The sequence below is a fragment of the Mustela erminea genome, chromosome 1 (genome assembly GCF_009829155.1).
Source record: "Mustela erminea isolate mMusErm1 chromosome 1, mMusErm1.Pri, whole genome shotgun sequence".
Classification (NCBI taxonomy): Eukaryota; Metazoa; Chordata; class Mammalia; order Carnivora; family Mustelidae; genus Mustela; species Mustela erminea.
Genome location: NC_045614.1, coordinates 152,889,313 through 152,909,521, shown reverse-complemented (window position 1 = coordinate 152,909,521; position 20,209 = coordinate 152,889,313). Strand labels below are relative to the sequence as shown.

The 20,209-nt window shown below is 33.3% G+C and overlaps 1 protein-coding gene across 2 annotated transcripts in view; it reads left to right on the top strand.

Moving 5' to 3' along the window:
* Positions 1-17,341, top strand: part of SLC25A36 (solute carrier family 25 member 36) — a 35,946-nt gene extending 18,605 nt beyond the window's left edge. For both annotated transcript variants that reach the window (XM_032347362.1, XM_032347354.1), the window contains 4 exons: positions 91-191; positions 8,083-8,149; positions 10,862-11,151; positions 13,634-17,341. In XM_032347362.1, coding sequence (XP_032203253.1) covers positions 91-191; positions 8,083-8,149; positions 10,862-11,151; positions 13,634-13,827 — 652 coding nt within the window. In that variant the 3' untranslated portion in view covers positions 13,828-17,341. The remainder of the gene's footprint in view (positions 1-90; positions 192-8,082; positions 8,150-10,861; positions 11,152-13,633) is intronic.
* The last annotated feature ends 2,868 nt before the right edge of the window (positions 17,342-20,209 follow it).

The window sequence follows — 20,209 nt, the reverse complement described above, 5'->3', positions numbered from 1 at the left end:
TTCTAAAATTAGAAAGATGAATTTACTTGTCATTTAAATCCTATGAATTCTGTAACATGCTTATTGATAAAATTTAAATCTTTATTTTAGAGCTATATACTTTGCTGCTTACTCAAACTGCAAGGAAAAGCTGAATGGTATATTTGATCCGGATTCTACCCAGGTACACATGATTTCAGCTGCAATGGCAGGTATGAATATAAAATATTAAAAAGCAAAAATTTTTTCAAAACCTAGAGATTTAATGTTGAATTATGATTTTACATTATGTAGTTAAGACATTGTGCTTTTCATTGATTAGCATCTACATATATGATTCTTAATATTTATTAGTATTACAGTAAATTCGATCAGAAGGTATACTTAAAATCTGTTTTAAGTTGGCATTTTTGTAATCAGGGGTTTGTGATAGCATACAGGTAGTATAATATTTACATTGTCTTGTGTAGTCCACTGAATACTTAGTGATCACTTTGACAGTTTAAAGAATCCAACCATAATTACACTATAAATAAGTTATGCAGCTGTAATTTACTCTTCTCTCCTCAATTTCTGTTAGTGCCTTTTCCCTTTTTGCTGCATGTTTTGGCTTCTGTCTGAAATGTGCCGGCAGTTCTTGGTAAAGTATTCATTTTGTCCTGTGCTCAAATGCTGAAATTTTTGTGATGTATTACTGATAACTGAGAGATACTGTAATGTATGTATTTTGAAAAATATGTTTAGCATTCCATATAAATAACACTAGATAATACTTAAATTTAGGCACTGGCTATGTGTACATGCTTGCTATAGAAATGTTTTCCAGGGACTCTTCTATCATTGTTGAGTATATATGATTCTGAATTAACGCAACTAGTTTTGGGCCTCTGTACTGCCTTAAAGATAAACTAGGAGATTGATTTGACCAGTCTGGTTCTGGAATCATTTGTTGCAATGCGTGTTAGACAAAGCCATGACCTTTGGTTCATTATTTGCAGTTTTCTGAGATTCATTGTATATTTAACCATGTGTCACATTTCCAAATTATGCTATGACTATAAAGCAGATTTTTACTACTTTCATCAACTGTTGAGCCATAAATTGAGTGTCAGTTATGTGTTTAATAATGAGTGCCTTAAAATGTTAACCATTTTCTGTTTAGAAATAAATTGGATCAATTTGAACCACATACTTTAACGAACTAAGTGTAAGTTGGAATAAGTAATTTCTGAAAGGGTCAATAGCCATATATCTAATATATACCTCACAAATTATTTTCAAGGTTTTTCATATTTGGTAATTGACTGACTCACCAAAGTTTTAAAGCTGAAAGGTAAAAACTTTAGAGGTCAAGGTGGTAAAATAGTCTTATTTATCCATGATGAGAGATCTTGGGCAAGTTAATGTAATTTATGCAATTTTCCTTTTACCTTATCTTTGGAATGTAGGTTGCTCTACAAAGATTTGGTTTTTGAGAATTAGTTCTTTAGTACCATAGATATCATCTAGTTATAACTAGAATTTTTTTTAATTTACTTTTTATAGCTGTTGAATACAGATACGATTTTTCCTCTTCAAATTTGAGTGGGTATAAGGTAAAAATTAGTGGCTAATTTCAAACTATATAACTGCTGTATTAGGATCTTTAAGAATATATTTCTGGACTACCAGTTTTTTAACCCCAGAAAATTATTAAAGAAATGTTAATTAATTAATTTATTTATTTATTTTGGTTCATTTTGTTAGACTTGATGTCCAGAAAGTAGATGAGCAGACATTTTTGGTAGAGGATAGTTAATATATATTCAGTAATGCAAATTTGGGGTTTCAGAATATCTTAATTCCCAGTAGAACATCTTTTTTCATTAGAATATCTCATCAGAGTTTATTACTAATGTGGTAAAGAATTTTGGTGGAATTGTCATTTTGCACTTTTCTCTCAAGTGTGAACAAATGTCAACTCATAGTTTGTTTTTATATTGATAATTATTTTCCAACTTGAATTCCTTGAATTTTTGTAAATTGATGGTCTTAACCTTGCTTAGATTATTACACTATGTACTTATTGTGTAATTTGAAAATACCTCTTTCATGTGTTTGCAGTTACATTTTTCTGAGAATTGTGCTTTCAGAGCTTCCTTGCACTATTCATGAGCATTAACACTTAGCTCTGCAGTTGTTATACATAACTACATTGTTGGTGAAACTGAAAGATCCCATGCAAAGTCATTAAGGTAGCCTTTTGCCCCCTTCATTCTTGAAATTATCTAGACCAGATTGCTCTGGTTTTTCTTCAGGATCATTTTTAGAAGTCTTTTAAATATGAATTGGGGGTGCAAAGTGCTTAGAGGCAGTCATGTGAAAAATCATTTTTTAACTGGCTATTTAAAAAAAAATGCTAACCTTGTCACTTTGGTATCAAAAAGTGCACTAAAATAGACTTTAATGATATTGCCTGTAAGATTTTGCCACATCAAACCGCATACACATTAAGGATTTTAGTAACAGACCTTGTACATAATTTTTTTTCCAGGTAGCCCATTGAGTTTGCATTTTATTCATATGAACCCAAGTATTTAGGTAATAAACCTTTTGTTAATAAAAATAAACAGTTTATTTAAAGTGGATCTTTGGTTTGTTGTAGTGTTTCAAGAGAATACTTTAAGAATTATAAACCTAAATTTAGAGGTATAATTGAAAAATTATTTCCAGTTAGAAGGCTATTTAATAAAATTAAGGAATGTTGACTCTGTTTTACCTGCTTTTTTTCCTTCCCTACATGTAACCTTTGTTAGACTGAGAGTATTTGTTTTGTCAAGATGACTTGTATGTTTTTGTTTAAATGAATTTGTATATCCTACTCTATTACTAGACACAAATGTACATGCAAAAAATAGTATGGTTTCTTTATAGTAATTCCCAGTTTTCAGAAATTTTTATCTATAAAAAGCATACCGACTTTTATATGCAACATAGATTTAAATGAAAAGAATTTTTATTTTTATTGGATTATATATTCAAACAGTTATTAATTTTTAAAATACCAATAATATAATTAATTAACTTTTACTGAATATCTAGTGGGTTTTACTTGCTTATAGCATTCACTGTTATTTTTCAAAATACATTTTTCTGTTTGACTTTAAGTTTATTATAAATATAAACTTTAAAGGTTAAGTTTTTACTCATTAAAGAGAAATTTTTTCTTGCCTATATAAAATATATTTTTTAATATTTTATTTTCCATGGCAGTTTATTCACCCAAATGGGTGGGTGGACAGATGTTTTGTGTGTTTGTATATAAACATTCTTCCTGTTTTTTATTTTGTAGAACACAAGAAATAGAATACAAAATAATCCAAAATATTCCATAAAATGGATGTGCAATATTATTGGTCATAGTGCAAAAGGTGTGAAAGGTATAATTGTACCAACATATACTTTAATTTTTAAAAATTTCAGAAAATTACAAAATGTTACTTAGAATATTCTGCTTTTGGGTTTGTTTTTTTTTTTTTAAAGATTTAAGGAAAAAAAAAACTTGATAAGAAGCTGTTAAAGTATAGAAAATTGTGATTTCACCTCTGATCATGATAGATAATGATTAGGAAAATGAGATGATGATCCCTTCTAAATATTTTCTTAGATTCCCCATTGACAAGGTTAGCATTTTTTCGTTAGGGCAGAATTCGTGTTTTAGGTAAGTATTTGGACTCTGAAACTGCTGCAGATGGCAGAATTTTCAGTACTCGATGCATTTTTTTTTTTTTTAATTATGGCCCATTCTGATCTTCCTTTTTGTTTTTTAACTTAAAATTTTCAAAAAAGTTAGATCTCACCGTAAATATTTCTGAAATCCTTCCAATGGGATTCATTTTGTACACATGTTTCTGATGAGGTCACTGCTTGTTGTTATGATACAGAAAAGCCTGTGTCTATTTTAGGCATTTACTGTACATTTCTCCCGAGAAAAGAGTGAGATCGTGTCATCTCATGCTCCCCATCCGCAGGTCACTTCCTGTAGAAATATGGACTAACTTAAACCTCGTGAGTACTGATCTGAGCGTCTCTTGCAGCCTCTAGTTATAAGAAACACACCCTGGGAATTTATAATAGCTGTGGAATTAATAGAAGGCGGGAAATGAACTTTTATTTCCTGAATATATGTGTATGTTCTGAGTATTTCATAAAACTTTAAAATTCTGATCCCTTTAGAATAAGGAAGAATGGGGTAACTTTTCAGTCATTGTGTAATAAAAGCCTGGGGTCTTCAGCTTGGCCATAATAGCCTTGACCTCGAAAAAATTTGATGACAGTATTTAAGATATACGTAGTTGTAAATGGTATCATACCATCCTACAACTTTTAGGGAAGATAGGAGTTCTCTTTGCTTAACATAACATTTTTAAAGTCTAATACAGTGCTTTCCATTCTGTTGTCTGTTTATATTTAGCTTTCTACTTTCGTGCAAAAACATTGATCTTAATACCTACCATTACTTTACAATAAATGCAGGGTAAGAATATATGGGATCTAAGCTGTTTTAGTTTTAATTGGGTTTTTGTTTTGTTTTTGTTTTTGTTTTGTAGTTTTAATGTATTTCTCTTAGAAGGTTAGGTGTGGGCTTATTAGTTCTGCTTACAGAACTTGATGAAGTAAAAAATACTGAAAATGCAAATACAGGTATCACTCACTTAATGAAATAGACATTTTCAGCAAGTTTCCTATAAGCAGGATTTCTTTTAATCTGGTGCACATTATCGGATGGAGTCTTAGATGAAGCGAAACTTTAAAAGTTGCATTTTGAAAGTTAAAAAAAATTTTCTAATAAAACTCTAGCCACACTACTATATGGCCAATACACTACCACTTTGCTTTTACTGACTAGTGCAATGTTAATTCTTAACCTACAAATAGCTCCTTCATATGCCTATAATTCAGCTTTAATGTTTAACAAAATGCTTAGAATATTAATATGAACTAGCATTATCAAAATACCACAAACTTTAAATGCAAAAATAAAAAGTAATAGTAAATTTCTAAACTTAAGGGAAACTGTTCCAAATATCTTTGTATGTATCTGTCTTAGAAATAGGAAGATCTTTTTAGTTTTGGCTGTTGGCCAACTTCAGATTGCCTTGCCATATATAATTAAGTTAGTGATTAATTTTTGCTTCTTCCCTCTTGTTTCATTTCTTGAACTAACAGACTGTATTTTTATAGGATTAATTAGCTTAATAATGTCCAGTTCGTTTATTAGGTAGAGTGTCTGTGGTTGAGAGAATGTAATAGCATAAAATTCTAGGACCAGAGTTTTAACTGTGGGGAAGACCAATCACTAAAATGTAGGTTATCCCTAGATTCTCTCTAATGTAGTGGTTTGCTGGCATTTAGCCTAGTGTCTTTATTAAAACCTAGCTTATTATTGGGAGAGTTGAGCCACAACAACTGTAGTAAGCACAAGTTACTGGTAGTAACAGTTATAGAGGGATAAGATGACAACACTTGGTTGAATTTTAATGTTTCCTGTCCCATAGATTAATTTGTATTTGGAAAGGAATTTTAGTTAAGTGAGAAATACCTGTTGTTTGCGTCCTGTCACTGTTCATTCATATGTATAGAGGATAATTAAAAATTTTATTCATAGATATTTGAAAAATTCATTTCTAGTAATATTTATAAATATTATTGCAGTATTTTGAAGTGTATATGGAGTTTGTTTCAGACTCTAATTGAGGAATTTTGTGACTTGGGAGAGTATTAAGCTTGGGTATTAACTAAGTTTATATTTTTAGAAATAGAACTTCTATTTAAAAAGAAAAACTTTAATGCTCATCTTCTCAAATCAAGTATAGTAGATTGAGATTTTTTACCTAGAGAGGGCTTTTTGGGTTTGTTTTGTTTTGTTTTGTTTTTAAAGCTTGGTATAAGGATTCCCAGTTTTAGGCTTTAAAAATTTAATGAAAAATTTGTTCTCTTAATTTCCACAGGCTAATTAATAAAAATGATTGTGAATAATGTAGAATATTTTGTTGCCTTGTGCTGCTTTGCAGCCTTTCACTAATAGACCCCCTAATACTGCTTTATGGATATTTAACTAATACAGATATTGAAGTCTGAAAACAGTCATTGAGTTAGAGATATAGCCAGAATACTAATGTCTGGTACACATTTTCTTTAAAATATAATTTGAGTGTATTTAGTTTGAGTTTTTCAGTTAAGAAAATGAAGGTCAAGGAAAGAAAAAAAATTCTTTAGCTTTATTCTCATTTAAGCCAGGACATGCAAGAAAAATTAATTTTATTTTATTTATATTTAAATTTAAATATTTTTATAATAAATAAATTTTATAATAAAAAATATTTAAATTTAAATATTTTCCAAGTAAAATATTTAAACAGATCTAATAATTTCATATTTTTCTTCTCCTTTCCTTTTACCAAGATTTTTATATATTAAAAGAAACTTAAAAATGTTCCTGATAAAATGTCCAACACTTTAAATTTTTATTATTCTAATACTGGCACATACAAAATTGTTGGTCTAGTACTAGTTTTATACATATTTATGTAGTATTAAAAACACTTGAAAGAAACGGAGACTATAGAACTATTACAAAATAGTGGAAGGAGTTATCAAACCAAATTTTTATTCCATTTATCATTTCATAAATAGATACAGTTTAAGCATCCCTTTGTGAGATATCTGGCTATTTCTATGGTGTTAAAACAGTGGCTTAAGGAAATAAAATTTGAGTTAGCTAATTATCTGATATTATAGAGGGGCAAAGAACCTGTGAGAGAGACCAAATTCTGCTTTGTAAACAATTTAGTAAAATGATTTTGCATTTTAGGTATACCCGTAGTGACTTTGAAAACCAAGAAAAGTTTTATGATTGGTTCTACACTATATGTTAACTTCAAAAACAAATTATTTTTAAGTGCACCACATCATTTCTCTTCCTGAAATAACTTTACTCATATTTAGTGTGCTGGTTATATTCCACTTTTCTAAAAACAGTATGTTTCACCTGCCTATTATTTGATAGAAAGTGTTAAAATAGTTAAGATCCTTAGACATTTCTGCATGTAAGTTTTCACTGAACTTAAAGGCCAATTGAATAAATACAGTTTGATGTAAGTAGTTCTGTGAAGTTTGTGTAGTGATCTTAAAAGTTCACAAGCAATACATTAAAACCCCGTTTTTTATAGATGAAGCAGTTTTCATAAATTCCCGTTACCAAGATTGCATTTCGTGTGCTATTTTCCATAACAGTAGGAAGATAGAAAGTAAAAGATATGCACTAGTCTAGAAACAACTGTTCCAGAGATCTTAATTTGCCAACTGGAATGAGCCATCTTAGACGACAACCCTTCTGCACTGAGAGTACACAGTACTTAAGTTTTAAAGAAAACCAGAACTACATTCTACTCTAGTTTCCCTCTTCAGTGTCTATAAAAGTGAGAGGAAAGTTCCAGTATGTAACTTCTTGAACTTTCCAGTTTTTTATATGGTTAAGTGGATAAGAAATAGATCTGTCCTATTAACCCTAAGAGAAGGCTTACTTCTGTGATACCATTATTTTAACAGTATTAGTAAGAATATGCTCATATAAAGCATTCATAAAGGCAAACAACAATCCTTGGCTGTTATATAGCCAACCTAAGATCAAAAATAAATGCTGACCTTTAGGTAGAAACCACTTGGAACATAAGGGATTTGGACCTTACGTAGCTGTGTAGAGTTTGCATGCTAAAAAGCCCTGGAATACACCAAATTTCCATATATTTGTCTGTAGAAATGGGTTTCTAAATTTAGCTTAGAGTGTAGAGGGCACCCTTCTACACTTGGGAGAGGAATTTATATATAATCAGGCTTTGCTCTTAAAAGAATTTTTTAGTTATGGTCAGAATTTGAGAATGTAGATCAGAAATAAACTACAAATATTCATGGTTGTATGTTTATAAAATAAAAGTGTATAGCATACATCAATTAATAGTTAAAACATTTTCTTTAATATAGATTTCTATGATTTTTAAAACCTTAATGTTAATAATGTATTCTTCATTTTTACCAGAGTTCATTTTAAACATGTTTGTTTAGGTTTTACTGCAATCACAGCGACCAACCCCATTTGGCTTATAAAGACTCGGTTACAGCTTGATGCAAGGTATGTTAACTCATTAAAATAAAATTAAAGTTGATTTCAGCTAATTTTTTCCTGTAAATTTATATCTATGAGATTTCAGTGCCATGTGCCTAGCCATGTCTTTCCCCTCTTTTGATGCTGATTTTGTTTTTTGGGGTTTACCGTCAAAAGCAAGTGATAACACTAGTTGGCAATGTGAGACTTTCTAGGGAAGAAAGAATATTGTGTTGTGTTTTTAAATAAAAAAATATATATTAGCCTAGCCCAAGCAGTGATAATTTCACTATGTGAATGATTTTAGTCTCTCAACAGGTAAACAACCCATGGTCAACTGGTCTAGATTAAATCTTGCAGGATGATTGCTCAAATTTGGTAAATTTTATATACAGAGAGGTGTGGCAGGGATTTAGCTCTCATATATGCATAGAATTCGTCTGTTATCAATGACCGTTCTGTGGTAGCAGAGTTCATTGATTTGATGAATGTCTGTTGAGCAGATACACTGCTTGGTTCTAGAGATACACCAAGAAACCGTGGGGACCAACTTTAAATGGAATAGTCAAGGAATTTTGTTTTTGAGCCCATTTTAGGCAGAAGCAGTGGTCGTTGCAAACCTCATAGGTCTTAAGATTGGGGCCTGGCGTGTTTGGGAACTGAGCAAAGGCCACAAGCCGTACAGCTTAGAGTCTAGCCATCTCTATTCCTGTTAGCCTGGAGAATGAAGAATGGGGAAGAGGAAATACTTTTTTAAAGAGATGATTCTATTGCTGTATAATAATAATAATAATTTGGAAACCTTTAGCCTTTTGATATGGACTAGACTTGTAACAAATTTTCACTGTTACATTTTAGGGCTTGGGAAGTAGTCTATGTATGTCGTAGACTAAATAAAACTTATCTAAGAAGTCATTAATAATGATGCCTGTTGGAGCGCCTGGGTGGCTCAGTGGGTTGAAGCCTCTGCCTTCGGCTCCGGTCATGATCCCAGGGTCCTGGGATCGAGCCCTGCGTCGGGCTTTCTGCTTGGCGGGGAGCCTGCTTCCTCCTGTCTCTCCGCCTCTCTGTCTACTTGTGATCTCTATCTGTCAAATAAATGGATGAAATCTTTTTTAAAAAAATAGTAATGATGATGCCTGTTTAAATATCTGTTTCCTACATTCTGTCATGTTGAACTATATGCTATTTGGAGACTGGAAACATCTCTAATCATTGTTTCATCCAGAATAATTAAAATCAAATCTTAAGTGTCTTGAAGCAAAACTCCAAAGTTTACTTCCTAAAGCCAAAGACCTGAAAGGTAGTGGTAGTTAAAACAACCCAAAAGTTAGAGAAATGTGAAGATCCCAGTCCATATTATACTACCAGGGGTATGCTTCGGTATGTTGTAGGGTGGATCTGTGGGGGGTCCTGAGAAAAATATCTCTATTATTTTTTCACTTAAAGTTGTAACACAAGCAAACACAAGTTCTTAGGCTTGGGGAGTGATAGGGAATGGGATAGAGTTGAGGTAATAGTTAAAGGTTGGTTTAAGGGTGCTAATGTATAACCATCAAATCAAGAATAGGGCTGATGTGTTTACATATTACTCATTAGGACTTGTAGGATTTTAACTTTTTGTGAGGAAGTCTCTGGTAGAAACTGATTAGAGTTGGTTTCATGGATCATTCAAAGAAAGTTTTTAGTCAATGTCATTAATTGAGGACAGTTACTAGTTCAAGACAATAATTAGGTCGTAAAACTGGAGGAATTTGTAGGTTATCATAGGTGTCTTAATTGTGTTTTTGTTATGTCAGAAATAGGTTGTATATAATTTATAAATAGGTAAATTTTCTATTTCTTTCCCTGTAGGTAGCATTTAAACTCATTTCTTATAGCTAAGGTTCTGTTGGGAGAATCATAGTGTAAGGTAATATTTTTACAAACTCAAAAGTATATACTTGTATAAGAGTGGGTACACTGCCCATATCGCACTAAGCAAGTTTTACTGGGCACGATGCTCAATAAATATTTTATAACTGTAGGGGTCTGCATTCACCTTTCACCATGATACCGACATGAAAGATAGGACTGTTGCCTCCGAAGGATTATAGGAAATTTGACTTAAATTCACGCAGTCATTTTTGGGAAAGAACTGAGTGGGTTTGGAAGAATTCTGCAGATGCACAAGTATCGCATTAATTATATTCCCTGCTTTGTGATGTACTATCATCATTGGTGTCTCAGTCACTCTTTCATGTTACTAAGTGCAGAAATCTTGTCAACCTAGAACTGGATTTAATGACATAATGTAATGTGAGAGTTTGTTTTTATCTTGAGCTGCAGTCACAATGTATTTGGACTATTTTATTTTTTATCCCTATAGTATAAACTTAATGAGTACATGAAACTGAAGATTTAATGTAATGTATTTTGCATTAGTAAAATAAACTTCTTCCATGGTACCCATCTAATGTGACAAACTTGGGATAAAAGAATAAAGTCTAAAACGAATGTCTTAATATTCTTAATGAATGTCTTAACTTGGGATAAAAGAATAAAGTCTAAAATGAATGTCTTAATGTGACAAACTTGGGATAAAAGAATAAAGTCTAAAATGAATGTCTTAATATTCACTTCTCCATGAGTTAGAGGATCATCCTCTATTTAGAGTGACAAATTTCTACTGCATTTTATTGACTTTATTTAAAAACCTATACTACTTTGTAAACAAGATTCTTCCTTTTTGCTTTTCAGGAACCGTGGAGAAAAGCGAATGGGTGCTTTTGAATGTATTCGTAAAGTGTATCAGACAGATGGACTTAGAGGATTTTATAGGGGCATGTCTGCTTCATATGCTGGCATATCAGAGACGGTTATCCATTTTGTTATTTATGAAAGTATTAAGCAAAAACTACTAGAATATAAGATTGCTTCTACAATGGAAAATGATGAAGAGTCTGTGAAAGAAGCGTCCGATTTTGTGGGAATGATGCTGGCTGCTGCCACCTCAAAAACTTGTGCCACAACTATAGCATATCCACATGGTAAGAGGAATGGAGTTTCTATGAGTAAAATTTGGTTAATTTACAAGTATTTTCCCATGTCAGCCAATGACCCATTTATTAGAACATTTATAATTTTATTGAAATCAGTAAAACAAAACACAGTTCTTAGGAGTTCATAATGGGATTAAATCTGTATAAGTAACTGGTTTAATAGGTCAGTATATATTACAGTATCATGATGGAGATTTAGCATGCACTCTGGACCGTCGCATTTTAGCCCTGAGTCAGTCAGATTCCAGCCAGGTAGTGGTTGAGCAAGTTTAAGGGAAAAAAAAAAAAAAAGGTGTGGCTATAGATGGTATGCTAGATACTTTATATACATTATTGCTAATCTACAAAAAATTCCTGCAAAGTACTTACCTTCTCCATTTAAGTCTAAGTATGCTAGAATATAACCAGAGTTTGTCTTCATTTTCAAATGGGAAATGAAATGTTAAGATCAAGTTGCCGAAGGTCACAGAGCTTACTCAGGTCACATAGTTTACTCAGTGGAAAAGCCCAAATTTGAAATGGGAATCTATAATCCAAAACACCAGCCTATTTTACATTATTTCATTTTGGTAAATAAATATATATGAATGATTTATTTCTGTCATTGCATCTTATACTGTTAGCCTCTTTGATTGATAGATAATAAAATCAATTAAAAATTTGTCTGTAGGATGCTGAGATTTTTTTGTAACTTGTTTTAAGCATAGACTTTGATTTTGTTGTATTTGGGGTTTGTTTTGCCCCCTTTTTTTTTTTAAGACTTTATTTGTCAGAGAACAAGTAGGGGGAGCAGTAAGCAGAGGGAGAAGCAGGCTTCGCATTGAGCAGGGAGCCCTGGTGCAGGGCTCAATCCCAGGCCCCAGGGGTCACAACCTCAGCTGAAGGCAGGCTTTTAACTGACTGACTAAACCTCAGGGGTTTTAAGATTTTTTTTTTTTTCTTTCAAGTAATCTCTACACCCAGCATGGGACTTGAGATCAAGAATTGGATGCTACACTGACTGATCCATCCAAGCACCCCTACTTTGGGCTTTTAATCTAAATGCTTCACTTTTGTTACACCGATTAACATTCACATTCATCCTTATAAGTCTAAGGCTCTGTGATTAAAGCTGTATCAAGACAAAAGAAACAGGGCTAGGAGGAAATAAGTATTTGCTCTAAAATGTAATTTTATGAGTAAAACTAACTCTAACCAAGTTGGACTGTGAACTTAGCTCCACTTCTTGAGGGAAGTTCCTAACTTCTCTCTTTAGGAGAAGTCGAAAGAGGACAGTTATCAGCAGCATTGTTCAGGTTCTGGCTACTATAGGATACCTAGGATCATGGCCTGCTAAGGGTAAGAGACAGTTTTGGAGTTGTAAGCATCCTGTCCCCTCAAGTAAGATTATGTCCTTACATAAAGGGGTAATTAATAAACAATATTTTGGGTGGAATATATAAATGGTATGAATTTTTAAGATAAGAGACAAGAAATTTCAAATAGTAACATTTGCAGTGAAAATAGTTCTAGGCCATTTCCCTCAGGCCCAACAGGAGTAGTGTGTTGGAAAAACAGACTCCAGTAGAGAGCTCTGAAATCTTGTCCCAGCCTCTACCCCCAGATGACTAAAACCTCTCAACAGTCCAATTTCCTCACCTTTCAAAACTAAGAAATAATGGACTAACCATAATCTTTTATATCTCTTAGAGCTCTAAAATTTTACGAATTTTGCGTAGTTGCTTCCCAGATGGGGCCTTTTAGCTAACAGCTGGTGTTTTGAACAATTTTAGGCTCATGCACATGAAATTTCATGTTTGTTTCATGTGGACCATTGTAAATATAGATTATTAATTCTGTTTTCTCATTGTGGGGTTCCCCTAAGAGTTTTTGTGTTTATTTCTCACACTGTCTTTGTGTGTTCATTTTTTCTACCACCTGCATTCCTTTTTCTGTTTCTTTACCTTTTCCTTATACATGTATTATCCCTTTTAGCTATATCTAGTATACAACTGACACTTTCGTTTTATTCTTTAACCATTCAGGAACCTGTTAAATTTTTAACTAGTATTTATTATTAGTGATTTTAACCAGCTGTCTTAGAAGTTGGGTGTTACTGTTATAAGACCAGTTTCAATAAGTTACACATTAAAAACCACTCCCATATTTATTCTGAGCTTACACTTGAAGAGTGGCAAATGGGATGTACTCAGCATTAGGAGGGTGTAAAGATAACACGAATGGGGGCACCTAAGTGGCTCAGTGGGTTAAAGCCTCTGCCTTTGGCTCAGATCATGATCCCAGGGTCCTGGGATCGAGCCCCACATCAGGCTCTCTGCTCAGTAGGAAGCCTGCTTCCCCTTCCCCACCCGCCTGCCTCTTGGCCCACTTGTGATCATCTGTCAAATAAATAAACAAATAATCTTAAAAAAAAAAAAAAAAAGATATCACAAATGTTTTAAAATGACTTTTTTTTTTCCCTCCTAAACAGAAGTTGTAAGAACAAGACTACGTGAAGAGGGAACAAAATATAGATCTTTTTTTCAGACACTATCTTTGGTTGTTCAAGAAGAAGGTTATGGGTCTCTTTACCGTGGTCTAACAACTCATCTGGTGAGACAGATTCCAAACACAGCCATTATGATGGCCACCTATGAATTGGTGGTCTACCTTCTCAATGGATAGCAACTTTAAGCTGCTATACTATGAAGAGGGAAGACCAAAAGATTCCAGTGGACCATGCAGTATCGAAGCCAGCATGGTGGACAGAAGTAAAACGTTTGGGAACATGTAACTATGCCTAAATGGAAGTTTGGTTGTAGGAATTAAAGTAATCATAAACACATTACTTGGTCTTTTTCAGTAATACGAATAAAAAAAAACCTAGGCTGCCTCTAAGAAAAAAGCCTTTAGAAGCACTCCTTTCTCCAAATTGCCATTTTCTCTACCATGTCCACAGGACATAGTTGCATTTTGTTGATTCATGGCAGAGTACAGTGTGTATTCCATGAGCACTTTTCCAGTCTTCTAAACAAAGCCATCCCTAATTGTATAAATATTACAACTATCCAAAGATAGTATTGACAGTCATAAATGTCTTACCTCTGGCTTCTGTGTAATTCATGTAAAATTGTAAAATAACAAGAATAAGTGAGATTCTTAGTATTACTTTTCCATTTCCCTGAGAGGATCTGGAATATTTTAAAATTAATTATTTGGCATTAATAGTCACTAGTTTTGACAACTAATGAAATAATGTCAAAAGATCTTTCATATCTTTAGCTTTAAAATGTTTTGGTTTCCACTGTAACAGGTGCTTGATGTTGAACATGATGTGGACACTTAAATTGTTCATTAACGTATCAAGCCCAGTGTAATAGTTTGGGACAGAAGAAACCAGTGAAATGTTGATTCTTGGTCCTTTGAGTAACTTGAGCACATCCTCATATCTTCTCTAACTTTACAGTACATGAATGAATGTGGCTGTCTTGTTAGTGACTTAGTAGTTAGGAACTTGAATTATCATCTGTCATACCTAGCTTTTTCTTAAAGTAGAAAAAATTCACCGCTTTTGAATCTTTCTTTGTTTGCCTTCCCATTAGGAATTTGAACCATTGAATTATTTCCAGAAGATCAATATAGATCGCATTTATTTTGTAGAGAAAATGGTAATTTTCAGCTTTGCCCTATTAGGTTTCTTCTTTTAAGGTGACATTATAAATACCTGGGGCAGTATAAACATAGAAGAGGGACCCTCTGCTGTCTGATTGAGCAGGTAGTGATTCTAATTGACCAGAGTTTTGTGAATGAACAAACTGCTTTGACAAGAAATTTATGTTATCCTGATTTCTTGAATGGTAAATCATAGAAAGACTCAAGTTAATTCAGATTATGTTTCCTAACAGGATATAGCTTTTACATTTTGCTGTTGAGTTCAGCTGTACCTTTTAGTACCTAAATGTATATATGTATGGCCCTTCTGAAGATGTTTGCTGTAAATCTGTTAAGAGACTTTTGCTTATGGATGTTGCTATACTGGTGTATAAAACATCTACAATTAAACTCCAGTGTGGTACTCATTTCAGTATAGATGAACTGTACATTTTGTGCAATGGCTTTATTTTAAGAATGACTTTGTGAATGCACTTTGTGGCCTTTTTTTGGAGAAGGGTGAGAGTAGCGTATTCCATGTTAAGATTTTTTTTTTTTTTAAACATTGGTCATGTATTAGGCAGAAACCATGTTCAAAACATTTTTCTGGGTTTTAGATACGGTGTTTGGAGATCTTTAATAATATAAATGTTTTATGTACTCTATGTACACTCTAATGCCCCTAACACAGAAAATTGTAGCATGTCCTTGCAAGCTTTCTCTGCTATCACCAGTGAAACACAGTGCCCTCTTAAATTCCTTCACCTTCTTAACTCCTTATAATCAACATAACTGGATGTTTTTGAGGTGCTTTGATTGGAATTAAAAAATATTCCAATCTCTTTGGAGACCAAAGGCAAATTCCGTTTCATTACCTTTGGGATTATTCGTACCTTTATGGTGAATTTTAGCTTTGACATTTATTGTGAGAAACATGCCAAAAAGAATTTAAAAATCTAGGGATTTCTAACTTAAATCTGTAGAGAAAGTCTCATAGTGTTTGCCTTTTCAGGTGCCACTTAACACTGCCTAATACAGTGCCATTTGCCTTGCAAAGATTTGTAAACTTTAGTTGTGTTGAATGTAAAACAGATTCTCCCTAATGGTATTGATCTCAGTACACCACAAATGATTAAGAATGATATGAAAACCAGCAGCTATGGAACATCTTATTATTTAGTGCTAGCACATTCATAATAAGTGTCCTTCAAGGATGAACATGTATTCTTTTCTTGTTTGTATTTAGCAAGTAAAACTTATGTTGACCTTTGTGTATTATATTCAGATTTTAAAAGTGAGTATTCTCTGTGTACTGAAAGAAAAGATCTTAGAGTCTTAGATTTTGTTTCTTTGTGCAACAACTGGAAAGAAGCAATGAATCTTATTTTAGGTTTTTTTTTTTCCCAAAGCACAATCTGCCATGGTTTACTTTATGTGACAGATAATTTAAAAAAGAAAACTATATATAAAAGTTGTATATAAAGTTTGTCTCTGAAACATTTCTTTGGAGATTTTTTTTTTAATTGATGCAAATGTTTAAAAAGAAAAACACATACTTAAAGCATTGAATTTTTTTTAAAGCTGTGTTTTGTTATCTATTTTCTATCAGATGACTTTTTATTTCTAGTATAGAGATTGGCAGCACTCTTCAGATTTGTCTGTACTTTTATTACAGAATTTTATCAGGAAATTGAATTGAACTTACTCAAGTTAAAGCAGTAGATATTGTAAGAGTATGCTCATAGAGCATTAGATAGAACTTTGGCACTGGTGGCTCATAGACAGTTTACTAAATTTCAAAGTCCAGATCTGAGAACTACCGACCCTGTGACTGTGGGGTGGAATACAGTGCTTTTGAATCCAGGAGGGGGAAAGAAAAAGAAAAAGAAAAAAAAACTATCACCAAAGCTTTGTCTTAATTTTCATTATGTATGTAATTTTGTGGACCCAGCATTACTAGTTGGAGGTCACTAGTAATTTATTTGTAATTTTGAAACCAGGATAGAATATGGTTAGATTATTTGATCCAGCCTTGTCTCCTAAAACCTAATGCCCATTGTGGAATAGCATGACTGTATTAGGACCAGGGTGTTAAAAATAACGAGTGTTTATTCTTTTACTGGAGTATAAACATGTTGGCATTTTTAGATTTAAGTCACTAAAAATACTGATCTGAACTTAAAGGATTTAAGTGCTAGAAATCAGTCTATCCTTTACTCTTCCAATATTGTTCATGCCTGTCTTTCATTGTTTACATGTTCTTCTGCCCAGACTATTAGTACTGTAGGGACCCCTTTTGGGCTGATAAATAAAATAGTTGAGCCTGTCTACTGATCATGACTTAAACATTCCTAAGAAAAAAGGTATTTCTGAATGATACAAATTAGAAGGAATTTTAATTACATGAGAGTATTTCATACAATGTGCTAACTTTCTGCCCACTCAGTTCTCTTCTCCATCATGCACTTATAATTTTGTTAATCGCTACACTGCTTTTTATGCTACTCCTTTTAGAAACTGAAAGTTCTAGTTTCACTCAGTTTTTTTTTGTTAATAAACACTTGAATGTGTACCCCTCATATGTGAACAGTTAAATTATGATCTGTTAGTCATAGCTAAATAATCAACTTCAAAAGAGTTGATATCTTTTGACCATTTATGTGAGGTTTGCTATTCTCGCATTTTGTGTACATGGCTGTAAATTATGTGCATTTATTCTATTTATGTTAACTAGCTGAATTTTATTTGAATTGTTAAAATTAAAAATTAAAATATCCTTATGAAAATATGGGGGTTTTTTCCTATAATGTATTCTAACATTTTGGTTTGGGGAGAATGTAATCACACTTTTTAGGATGAAGTGAAGAACAAAAGTGTATTGCCATTTTCAAGTTTAAGCGTTGGACTCCAATCTGCTAGACATAGTGATTTCTCTATAGGAAACAAAAGGTCAGATTATCTGATTCCCTCGTAAATCAGTAAGATTCTTCTGTTCTGCCATATATTCCACAGGTTTATTGATAATTTAGGTACCATACTTTTCATATATCAAAACATCCTATTTGAAAAGAATATCTGAAAAATTTGAGCCTAATGAGGTTATTTGATACCTCCTTAGGTTGAAATGATTTTTTTACATTTTATCTTACATCGTTAGTTTTGTGGTGTTCAACGATTCATTATTTGCATATAACACCCAGTGCTCATCGCAACATGTGTCCTCCTCAATACCCATCACCCACTTACCCTTCCTCCCACCCTCCCGGTTGTAATGATATTTTAACATCATGACTTTGTGTTAGTTTTGGTTTTCACCTTTCTGAAAGCTAAGAATATTAAAAGTTCAAACTTGTTAAAATGGCCAAATGAGTCTTCATATAATAGGTTGAAACAATCGACAGATAAAAGTGTTCTATAGTACTTACCCATTTTACATTTCTGTTTCGTTGGAAGTTTTCACAAGTTGTAGCTACCATGAAACATCACCTAGTTTTGTAGGTGAGGAAACCAGGATAGGTTTGTCATGTCCCTTCTCTCAAACAAAACTGAAAGCTTTTGGACTACTTTCCACTGAAGACTGAAGTAGTGGGTGAAGTGAGGACATTGGCAAAATAATGGTTGAAGTTGGTATGCCAAGCATATTTTACTGCTTAGTGTCCCAAGTTTAAATTTGTGTGTGTGTGTGTGTTACTGAATATTAGGATCCGTGGTAGAGGAGGAAATTTGTGAGTGTATGATTTCCTAAGGTTCAAGTATGAAGTCCACACAACTAATAAACTCAGGCAAGAAAGTAAAGTGTAGTTAAGTGATTTCCTTTATTCTCCTAATTTTTTTTTTCCACATTGCACAAATCAGCTGGCTACCTTAATATATATGGAATCAATTCAGTAATTTAAATTCATAGAGTGCTATGTTTATACAGTGATTTCATGTGGTTTTCCAGCAACCTATAGATTGGGTGAATGGGCAAGTGATATTTAGAGGGATATTAGTCATAGTGGGGTTTTTTTTACTTGGTGTTCTGAATCTTAATCCTGTGTTTATTTACTATACTAGATTATTCAACAGCCTTTGGGATGAACACTAGAATGAGTAACAAAACAAAAGACAATTTAGATGAAAGATCTATGGGGATTGGCTCAGGATGAAACATGCTGGGGGATAATAAGAAATAGAGCTAGGTACATGAATTGGAGTAGTGAACTGTTACTGAAGCTGGTCTATATAGAGCCTTAGGTTACTTCTGAGGCCACAAGGGAAACACCGGATTCCCCACCACCATCAAACATCTTTGTAACAACAAAGCAAGTCAAACCTAAACATTATTAAGTGTGTCTTAGGTGAGCTGTTCTCAATTATGCTACCTTTGAGCCTCAGCAGTGTCATACGTTCTCTGGAAGTGTTATGGTGATTGATTCTTTTAGAAAGATCTGGAAAGGTTGGCTGGAGAAAACCGTATTTAAACCAAGCTTTGAAACAAACCTAACAGGCTGATTTGGGGAGGAGCATTCCTTGTTGAAACAAAGATCAAGGTGTTCTAGTAGCCCATCAGAGAAATAACCCATTTTCTATTCTCTCCTGGGATTTGATAGAAAAACTTTTGAGGGGTGCCTGTGTGACTTAATTGAGCCTCAGACTTTCGGTTTTGGCTTGGGTCATGATCTCGGGGTAATGGGATCAGTCCCCCAGTCAGGCTCCACGATGGGTGTGGAACCTGCTTGGGATTCTCTCCCTTTTCCTCTCCCTCTTCACCTGCCCCTCCCTGTGCTCATGCCTATGTGTGCTCTCTCAAATAATTTTAAAAGTGTCTCGAGATTTTTCAAACTAGTGGTAGACCTAGGATTCTAAACCTAGTCTCATTAAAAGTAGCTCAGCACATCCAGCTCAACAAAATTGAGTGTTAGAGTCCTGTTTTGTGTCCCAGTCCCTCCTACTTTCCAAAGCCCCTCAATTCTTAAGTCTTCTAAATAGCCAAGGATAAAAGGCCCACTTTTGCTATTTCTGAATCTTACCTTTCAAGATTATCCAGTAAGATTGATATCCGTTGATTGAACTTACTCAGATGTTTTAGTGGTGTAGGTTATTTGATGTGAATTTTCCTAAGTCACATACAGTCTTTTTCATTGTCCCTGACCCCCATAAGAGCAGCTGGACATCAGCAGGAAAAGTGAGCCATTACCTCACCATACTCAAAACAATACAGGTCTAAAGATTAAAATTGCAAACCTTCTGGAAAAAAAAAAAAATACGTTTGCAAACTTGGAGTAGGCAGGGATTAGAGTCCACAGGAGGCACCAACCATTAAGAAAAAGCCCTCAAAATTAAAAACATCATTAAAATAAAAGTGCAGCCACAGTCTGCAAGAAAATATTTAAAATATATCTGACAGGATATGTCATAAAATATACACACAAAC